The sequence below is a fragment of the Varroa destructor genome, unplaced genomic scaffold (assembly GCF_002443255.2).
Source record: "Varroa destructor unplaced genomic scaffold, Vdes_3.0 BEIS01000997.1, whole genome shotgun sequence".
NCBI lineage: Eukaryota > Metazoa > Arthropoda > Arachnida > Mesostigmata > Varroidae > Varroa > Varroa destructor.
The window spans coordinates 1-10418 of record NW_019212450.1 but is presented as its reverse complement, the minus strand read 5'-3'; the positions used below and the strand labels follow the sequence as shown (position 1 = coordinate 10418).

Genomic DNA, 10418 nt, shown 5'->3' with positions numbered 1-10418 from the left:
ATATGCTTATTTGAAGAGGGCGTTGTCTTCGAAATTTAAGGAGTGGTCAACTATTATTTATTTTCGCGCTTGACGAACTTGCACAGACTAAAAATCCTTTTTTCTCTACAATCATCGGTCTATATTATTGCCAGTTTTCACGCGGCATTTGAAAGCCACTAGAAAGACATTTTTGAGACGAACCAAGGATCTTCGATGGGGGTCAAATTTAGAGAGGTTGAAAACTTATCAAAACGACTCAAAAAGCTAATTTTAATATTCCTAGGTTTTCGATACAGAAATTAACCGCCTTTTTGGAAAGGAGGATATTAACTGCCCAAATCGACCTCAACGATAGGTCTTTGAAATTTTTCGGCGTTTTTGAGCCTTTGCATGTTTAGGACCTTTGATTTGCTATGAACCCAAATTCAAATTTAGTAGAAATGTTTTGTATGTGGAGCATTGAGTATTTTCGTATGAGTGAACTTTGACGACTTTACTCACACGAAAAACAACTATTCTGAAAAATTACTGAGTTACTGTCTGGAACCTGCAAATCTGTGACATATTTCATTTTAGAGCAATATAATTTCCGTAATGCTAACTTTTCTAACTTTCGTCACAATAGAAAAATAGAATTTGAATAATGAAATTTATTACAATACCTGTTTTTTACTGCTGTCCGTTCTGTGTAGTGGACGTTATGCCAATCAAGGAAATGAAGACGCGAATATTTAAAAATATACCAGGGCCTTGGAGGACCTAAACAAACCCCGAAATTTGACTGTGCCTTCAAGTATGATTATCGGTTGACTTAGCGTGGCCCATTACTTATCCCTATGGAACCGGGACAAAATCATCACAATGCGTGGGATGTTCGGGTCTTTGAATCGCATCTATAGAAAGTGCTCGTTATATTTTATATATGGATATAGATTTTGCCATTTCTGGCTATTATATTGATACAATGCCAATTATTTAAACGGCGACAATTAGAATCGAGAAAAAAATTGAACCTAATTGTTTCTTGCTTTCTCTTCCTACCCGGTTAGGATGGTGGACACGTTTAATGGAGATGTGTGATATGCACTACTTCTTGTACGAAAAAAAACCCTGTCCGCGAAAGCCATCCAATAACAAATAATTAAAATGCGTATTTTCTGTTTTTAGAACAGTGCAAGCATCAACTACTATAGACTACGATTCAAGATCAATAGCCAAGTGTCTGACGACGATACGATTTGCTAAATCTATACGACATTGTAACGTTTCAGCAACAAATCGTTCGCCATCTAAACTTGATTTTTCGCGCCATTTTATCTACTGTGTTTGCTATCTTCCAAGAATAGGCAAATTTATTTCGCAGTTTTCTATTATTTTTCGACTCGGTTCATGAGTTGAGGTGACTCAATTACACTCCTGAATGTAAAGCTACAGGGGTATACCTACATGAATTAAACTAATCGAATCCGCGAAGATTCCCAGTGATTGAATCTGCGTTCACATGACTCAGGTCCCTGGAGAGGCACACGCTTTTTCACACCTCTAATTAGCTTAAAAAATGGCCTGCCAGTTATTTGTTTGTACTTGGAATGCTGGGTATAACTGAGACATTAGGTATTACTTTGGACAATAAAACGATGCAGGATTAGTGTTCATTACATATAGGTACTGTGGTAGGATAACAAACCAGACAATGATTAAAACATTAAATACAAACGTGGCTGATGTATTTAGATATGTAATAAAGCAAGTTGAATCGAAAAGAGTATTACATTCAATTGTTCCTCTATTTGTAGCCAGGCACTAAGAAGTATATTTTTTTGTCTTAAGGTTTCGTAACTATATATATATATATATAGCCAAAAAATTGCGCCCCCGTTAGGGTAGAAAATTCTACTTGCCTAATGCAAAAACTATGCTGATAGCCGAGTGGCCTTGATCTTCGTCTACCGACAATTCTTTCAATACAACAGACCCAGACTTTCGATTGCCAACGGCTCGTTCGAGTTTATCGCTGATAGCCTACAACAATGAAGAAATTTCCCATTAAACTTCGATGAAACGCTTATGCTACTAAAATATTTAGACTACAAATTCATTTATTGCAGATAGTTTAAAGTTAAGAAGAATCTCTCAGAATTAACTTAAATTTGCACTGTCTAAACTAACATCCGTTTGACTCATAGAGTAAGAAAGCACCTCGCAGATGGAATCAGCGACCTTTTTTCAACTGAGTTTTACTCTGCGTCCTACCGAACAGCGAGCTTAAAAAAACTATGCGTCAAATGTTCCAGATAGAATAGCTAGCGTGTTCACCGGATCTTGTATACATTCACTATCAGTGAGGAATTCTGGCTTAATAATATTGTAAAACCTTTAGTCAGAGCTTTAAAAATTCTGATGTACATTCTAATACAATTGCCAATTTAAAAAAAATAATATAAAAATACACATATCGTCGAGTTTTTTAATATTGTTGGGATCACTAACAAATAAAAAGCAGACTTGTGAATCAGGTAAAGGTACTTAAAAGAATTCTAGACGCAGCCATAAATCAACTTCTAAGAAGAACGTAAATACCAGAGCTAAAGACAAATTAGGTAATTAGTTCTTGTACTTATTTTTGAAACTCTACTTCACATATATCGCTTTCTGCCCTATCTGTGTACTGTAACACTGTGTTGCTCTGCCAGTGCAATTTCCATTCAAAAGAAAGAAGGGGAAAGAAAAAAATATTTGTTAGGTAGCTTCGACACCTTTAATAGTTCTATACATTTTTTGGAGACCAAGATGCAGTCTGGAACATTTGCCTTGTGTAGGTAACAACGTTACAGCGAAAAAAATGCGTGTGGTAGGACTGAAAAACCCGATTCGTTGAGATTGCTTCTATTCAATGCAACGGCGCGGGATTTTTTTGAACTTAATATATTAGGTTCAACAACATGACTGCCGCCAAATAGCGACTATTGGAATCGCCAATATATCTTCTACGCTATAAATCATAGAGATGCGTATTTATAGTTACTCAAGAAAGTATTTTCTGTTAAAGCCATGTTCAGAAGATACAATAAAAACCGCATACAAACATATACATCGTGAGCTGTCCCCCGTCGCCATTCCTTTGTGCATCTGTGTGTTTCAGTATGAAGTGACAGCGATTACGTTTTGCATATATGATTGTGTGTATGATAGCCTCCTACACTTTTCCTTTATGAGCCATAGAAAACGTCATTCCATTTTATGCATATGCCGCTAAGTCAATGACTAAAAATACTATACATAATTATATAATATATATGCATGTGTATTTAAAAAAAAATAGATATTTGCTTACGTCAAGATAATGTTATGCATGTCACATTATGAAAATGTTGTTAATAGATTGCGTCTATTCTAAGTTAAACATCTTTTAGACTCAGGCTTGATTTTTCAAATCTGTTCAGCTCATATACAGTAGCGAGCATGCAAGCTGGTAGAAGCAATGCCACCTATCGTCGAGGTGGTGCGATACTTTTTTCTTGTTAGCGATAGCACTGAAAATACCTATGAATAAAGACACAATTGGCACGCCCTCTAAGCTTCTACTTAAGCTAAAATTACAGCGGCCACCGAAGATTCTACCGAGTTTGAACGTAAGAGAAGGACGCTTTCTGAGTTAATCTGCTTTAATTATATTTTTTTCTGCCTCTATTTTATGTAATATGTATAATATTACTTAGAAAACCAAGAATGAAAATAAACGCACGGAATGTTTATTTCAGAGCTGCAAACTCTCGCCAATTTTTCATGTCGTCAACGTTCCGAACACCCGGTATACCTTTATGGATTGCATCATCGGTGTATATATACTATGGATACGTATGATTAAATATCTATAGCAGGGTACGTAGAATATAATTTACGATTGCTCCGAAATCGACAATGAGAATTATCTTATTATTTAAATTAAACTGGTACGAACGAAACCTAAGGATGTTTACTTTTGATCTTTAGCTGTGAAGTTCGCAGTTCACGGTGTCTTTAGTAAATGGAATACAGTGTGTTATCATGAGGTGCACATCCCAGTGGATTGCAAACGTCAATCCACTATTCCAGATCCATAATTCCAGAATCAAAAAGAATTATTAGAAATCTTTTTTGAAGAAAACATGTCTTGCGCCGGTTATCCGGTTCTAATCCGCAATTTCAATTAAGCAGACACCAAATTGCGCTTTAAAAATGACACATTTGGCAATCTATAAAGTATTTAATAATAACAAGTTATATATTGTATATAATAATAACCTACAAGTTATGCTTTTCAAAAAGTTGATATTCATTATATTATGCATTAGTATGAAAAATAATATTCATGTCTCGGTATAATGAATATCAACTTTATATATATATATATATATATATATGGTAGATGTGTGGAGAAATAGACTCTAGATGTTCCTTACTGAAGGCCTGGCGTCTGATACAATTTTACGTAAAATTTGAAACATTTATTTCAGATGGATGACAAAAGGGATTAGTGTTATGATTATTACGACCGTATCACGGTTTCCACATAAAAAAAAACATATTTTCCTGTGCGAATTGATTTTACTTTTTCTATTCACGACTCCTGTGTAACGTATAATTCTTCCTTTGGACAACTTGAAAAAATTTTAGTGGATTTAATCGATTCTATTGACCCAAATCTATAATAATTGGCACGACTTTACTTCGGTTTGTCCGTGTGAAACCGCCTAGAACCGAGCACAGTAGTAGACAAAAATCACAAACATCATTACTGCACTAGGCCGACTTCGAATAAATGATTGAAGTGCAAATAATGAATGGCCTTCACCAGAGTTCCCCTAAGTTTCGAATATACTTAGTTTTTAATGGACTGGGTCAGTTGTCGTAACTGGAATACTTTTGTTTATATTCAAATCCGGCTGCTGTCATTTTCAAGATGGCGCCTTACATGGGTTCGTTCTGAACGTATTCTTCAGTGAGATTCGGCTATCTAGTCTTGTAGATAAAAATGCCCTCCTAATAACAACTAATACTTTAGATCGGTGGGCCGATTTGTACTGTCGCCTCCATAAATTAACGTAGGTGAAGGTTCTGTTTTTAACAGTAACTGTATTGTTCCAAGTAATCGGAAAAGTGTTGTCAGTGTTTCCGGTAACAGTGCTCCACCCTCTCGTCCCATAGAGGTGTGCTTGCGCTTTTTTCTCAAAACAGTCGGTTCTTGGTTGAGGACGTGGAATACTCTCTATATATAGATTCTACAGAGTGAGTTTTTTTCTACTATTTAAAGTCTATATTTCGTAATACGTGTTGAATTATTCGACATGATTTGGGGATCATTGCAAAATCATTGTTGACAAATTCAAGTTTATTTAAAACAACAAATTATAGAGCAGGTAGCTCTCTCTGTATCAGCATTAATATAACTAGTAACCATACGTTATGCTCGTACAGTTTGTTATAGGCATAGTTGTGCTCATATAATGTCTATGATAAGTTCGTTCGAACACTTTACAAAGAAGTAGGACGAAGCATTCATGCCTAACTGGACAACATATTTTTATCTTGATACATTCTGTATGTAATGGTTTCAATCCAACTTCTAAAATTTAGTCTTTAATAGGTAGTTCTACCTGATTGAAGACTTTTTGTTCGATTGAAGAAGTATTTAAAAAAATCTTATTTGAGTCTTAAATTATACAAAGGCAGTGATTTGTCTTAGGAGAAATCGGCGAAAGATATACATATATATTTCACTATTCTTACCTCTAGACAAAAAGGGTACTCCATACCCGAAATGGAAAATATTGGTTAAAAAAAATCTTAATTAGACCTAAAGCCCTATTCCTTTACGATCTCGATGATATAACTTTAATGACGTTGTCTGGGCTCTAAAGGCCAACAAGTATTGATATGTTCCTTAATGACCAGAATGTTAAATCGAGAGCATAACGTGCACTCGCGCGGACACCGCTGAACTGGAGAATAAGTGACGTAAGGTTGATTTAATTTCACGTTCTCTATACTGTGTTATTAAGATTACGTTGACGATGTTAACTTCTGCATTATTATTATTATTATTATTATTAGTCTTTTTTGTCCTTATTGTTGAAGTTTAATTTATTCGAAGTTACTATAACTCAAAGCAAAAAATATAATCACTTAAAAATATAATGATAGTAGTAATGGTAATAAGGGTACCATTACTTTAGATTAGTGGATTTACACGGAGGTAGACTAGGTTAAACCGTGTTGTGGGGATTGCTCGGTGTTCCGATTATGCTGTGGCCGCAGTTCTACATTGCCGTGGGAGTTATCGATCAGTCGCCGCCATGGCCCCTTTTAGTTGTCCTAGCGACCCTGTCGACCTTATTTACTTCTTATGCATTTTGTCGTATTCCGTGAGTGATGATGATGTCACACATCTGCCTCGCATTTTTTCAAAGACCTTAGGTGATCCTGACATTTATTTATTATTCATCAATGTTTTATAGCAGTTTGTCTCATCCTATATTTGTATGGGCTAGTTAGATAGTAGCAAGCGCCAAGAGGTACTCTACAGGGATTTTGTGTATGAATTTTAGTTGAGTGATACATTGGCTTTGTTCGACGACTTGGCAAATAAATTCCGTGTCTCAACTTCGAGCACGATTTGTAAATTCACTTTACACATTCACTATATGTAAATAAGTAACCGAGATAGTGCATCAAACATATCAGAATGAAATATAAATACAGTCCTCGGGCCGATAATGACCTTTCGTGTACTTTAGCGCTAAATTCAACTCCGCTTGATAAAGTTGAAGCACTGTCATCCTTGTGTTTGGCTTAAGATAAATGTGTGTATGTACTGGGTTACATGACTTACGACTAATTATCATCATTGACTATTCTAGTGTTAAATGACGCTAACCCTGTTAACTCGATTGCAGCAGAGCTATGACTTGTTGTCAGCTATTGTGTGCACTTCCGGCCGCAGCGGCTGTAGTGTTGATAAGCGGGTTGTTTGATGTTGTCGGAGGCCACTTACACATTAGTGTACCGCAGGAATACCTCGATGATCCTACAAAGGACATTTCACATTTGGATGATGACACCAAACTTCGTATCATGCATGCAAGGTAAATGGAGAATTGTTAGGTTTCGAAATTAACAGATGTAACGCATACTTTGTTTGTCTTTACATCCGATACTTGACTCATTAGGTATTACTTCAGATTACTGGCTCCCGGCACAAAAGGAAGTATATTTACGCCCAGAGTTAAACGTAGACCACGTATTTTCAGGCAAACACTGCGTTACCACGGAGACAATACATACTACATAAAAAATATTCAAAGCATACAAATTTAATCCCCGTACAAAATAAAATCAACTGTACCAAGGGAATTTGGCGAGTATTCCAGCTTTCCAGTATAGACGTTTCCCTTTTTTCAGTTCTCATACCTGTCTATATACTCTTGCAGTTATTCGATAATTAAGAACTGCCACTCTTAAATTAACTACCTAAACACAATAATACCTCCGTATTTTTATTTGATTGCTTCTTCTTCTGTTACTTGTAAACTCAAGTCTTTTGTCCGCGCATTTGTACAATTAAACCCATTCTAAAGAGTAAATCTATATAAACGGTGGCTTAACGATTCACGATAATGTAAAATCTCTGACCTGATGAGCTGCACTCTAACTAACTGCTTAATATTAACCTTAGGGTAGTAATTTTTTAATAATAATAATCGTTTCACGGTTACAATGTTATTATTTCCAAGCATACAATACCTCAACTTTAATTAGTTTAAAGTAAATATGGTGCAAAGATTTTTGAAAATTACTCTTTAAGGATGAAACTGTTAAAAAATCGTAAAAATGAAAAACCTCCGTTGGCATTGGAGCTATGGACGAGTAGTGGCAAACGGCTATGAGCACATTTCCAAAAACTGCGAGGTTCTTTGCCCAGTTTTTCCTTCAAACTAATTTGACCGTTTCCAGCTTAGCTTTCTTTTACAAATAGACAATGCGATAAGTTAAATAAAAAGTTAAATATAAGGATAAAAAAAGTTCCAAAAAATACAAAGATGAAAAAGAAAAAAACAACAGTTAAATACAATGCAAGAAGTTAAATACAAGGGGAAGAGACTGGTTGAACCGGTAAACAATGTGAAATTTGTTAATTAAAAAAAACAGACTATCCATTGTAGAAGTGAATAAGAACGTTACATTTGTTTATGTATGTAACATTACAGACTGCCTCATAATTGTTTTTGTTAAGCGGTTTGAGAATAGGCTAAAATGCTGTGGTAAAACGGAGGTTTGCAGCTTGAGGATAAACCTTGTGCTGTAATACCCTAATTAGTTCATCTTCCTACTTACTCGATATTTCGCTGATTCCAGGTCAATGGAAGAATGCTTAAAATTCTGCGGCCATTTTATTACCATCGGAATTTATTGGTTTTGTTAAGATGTATAGCAAGATAGTTTCATATGCCAGTAGCAGGCGAAAATTACGCCGAGTTTTCTGTTATTATTGATTATTTTTCAGGTATCATGAAAAACATAAGGGTCATGATGAGATGCACTTCTGGATGGGGGTCACTTTAATTGTCGCGGTAATTGTCACTCAAATTTTAATTGTCTTCTGGAAGGAATGGCATTACAGTTCCTACAGACAGTTCACAATGTGGGGTGAGTAAAACTCACTGCTTTCATTCCATCCTACTGAATGTTTATTCATAATGAATAATTATGTCCGTTTTGGATGTTGGCATATCGTATCATAGTGCAATTTCGTAGCAAACTGATGAATTAGAAATTCACATAAGAGCATGCTAGTAGTCGGATATAAACTGATCTGTTAAGTTCTATCAAGTAGTTCCATTAGATTAAGAACCGTGCTGTTATGGCACACAACTCGTGCTTGATTTTTTTTTTGTATTCTACATCGTGAACACCTATATTTGATCAAATCTATTGGAACATATTTTCACTTAGCAGACACACAGATACTAGCATCGGCATATGGTACATCTACTTTTTATCAAGTTATTTCGAATTTTAAATCTGATATACTACAACCTTGTTTTTAATATGCTCTTAGAAGCGAATTTCGCGTCAGATTTTGAAAAGAAGATACTATATTCATTGGTCCATGTGCTTAATTAAAAAAAATATAACAGTCTACTAAAATTATTTATCTAAAAGAAATCATTTGATGCTCTGTGGTAAAATCCTATATATTTATATATAGAGACCCCACTGTTTCTGCTTCTGCAAAGATTCTCATATCTTAAAATCTAAGCAAAACACACGTGTAATAGAGCGCAAAAAAATGTGATTTTAGCATAATCCTTATTACTTTTTTTCACAGGTCTTTGGGGTATTCCGTGCATCGTTTCGATTCACTCGGGCTATTGGCGTTTCGTATTCGTCTGGACAATTTTTTCGGCAATCACTGGTTTGATAATGCGCATGGCCTTCCGAAAGCCCATCGCTCGTACCACCCCTCGCTGGGTTTATAAGTGGTTCTACGCGGTTCATCTACAAAGTGTTGGGCTCGGTGTCCTGGGGTAAATACTTCTGCTTTCAATCGATTTCCTTGCACTTCAAGATTCCGTGTACTCTGAAATGTTTATTTAAGAGACATTTATGTATATTTCATTTAAAGGTAGCTCCTTCGGTATGACGTTTCAGGTATATGGTCCTTTTGTCGGCATTACTAGGCTTCTCGCCGCTGTTTTTGATGTCATTGGAAACGGCTTTTGGCACAGGTTTCTTGATATTCTTCTATGGGACTTATTACGGTGTGCTCGGTCGTGATATCGCCGAAGTTGTCACTAACAAGATGGCAGCTACGATAGGATATTACACTGACAGTGGAGTACCATATCGAACACTTGATGCCGATATGTGTGCCGTCTGCGCACAGAAAATACTTGTAACAAAGAATGAGGACGCCGTTGTGGAAGAGCGATACACATTACCTTGTTCACATTCCTTTCACGAATTTTGCATTCGAGGGTGGTGTGTCGTCGGCAAAAAACAAACCTGTCCTTATTGCAATGAAAAGGTTGATCTTCAACGGTTGTTTAAAAATCCCTGGGAAAAGCCGCATGTCATCTATGGACATTTTTTAGACTTTATTCGATATCTGCTCGTGTGGCAGCCGATCATTTTAGGGGCAAGTCAGGGTTTTAACTGGTATATGGGATTTGAATAGAATGGAATAACAAGCAATAAAAACAAGCAACTAAATCATTGTGGGCCTTAGGTATCCGTACAAGTTGTCTCGACTGGGATAGTCATCATAAATAGCGGACCCTGTAAATGGCATAGGATGCGAGTTTACTGTAAATATATCGGATATTGTTGTCGCTAAGAAAAGCAGCATTGTTGAATGCATGAAAGCAGCTATGCTATAGTATGGAAATATTATATAT

The 10418-nt window shown here is 35.9% G+C and overlaps 1 protein-coding gene across 4 annotated transcripts; it reads left to right on the top strand.

The window, feature by feature from the left end:
* Positions 1-3737: 3737 nt before the first annotated feature.
* Positions 3738-10412, top strand: LOC111255197 (E3 ubiquitin ligase RNF121). 4 transcript variants are annotated; one of them, XM_086976483.1, is made up of 5 exons: positions 3738-3864; positions 6921-7106; positions 8525-8667; positions 9350-9548; positions 9673-10412. In XM_086976483.1, exons 2-5 carry the CDS (start codon positions 6925-6927, stop codon positions 10196-10198), a joined length of 1050 nt encoding a protein of 349 aa, XP_086832609.1. In that variant the 5' UTR covers positions 3738-3864; positions 6921-6924; the 3' UTR covers positions 10199-10412. The 4 variants fall into 4 exon arrangements, with proteins under 4 accessions (XP_086832609.1, XP_086832608.1, XP_022672636.1 ...); XM_086976482.1 differs by having other exon boundaries at positions 6918-7106; XM_022816901.2 differs by lacking the exon at positions 3738-3864 and adding an exon at positions 4789-5250.
* Positions 10413-10418: the final 6 nt, after the last annotated feature.

Bases quoted from the DNA above. Each gene is read 5' to 3' on its own strand.
- LOC111255197 (XM_086976483.1), top strand. From the start codon at position 6,925: ATGACTTGTTGTCAGCTATTGTGTGCACTTCCGGCCGCAGCGGCTGTA. The intron at 7,107-8,524 runs GTAAATGGAGAA...ATTATTTTTCAG, and splicing joins CTTCGTATCATGCATGCAAG to GTATCATGAAAAACATAAGG. The intron at 8,668-9,349 runs GTGAGTAAAACT...TTTTTTTCACAG, and splicing joins CAGACAGTTCACAATGTGGG to GTCTTTGGGGTATTCCGTGC.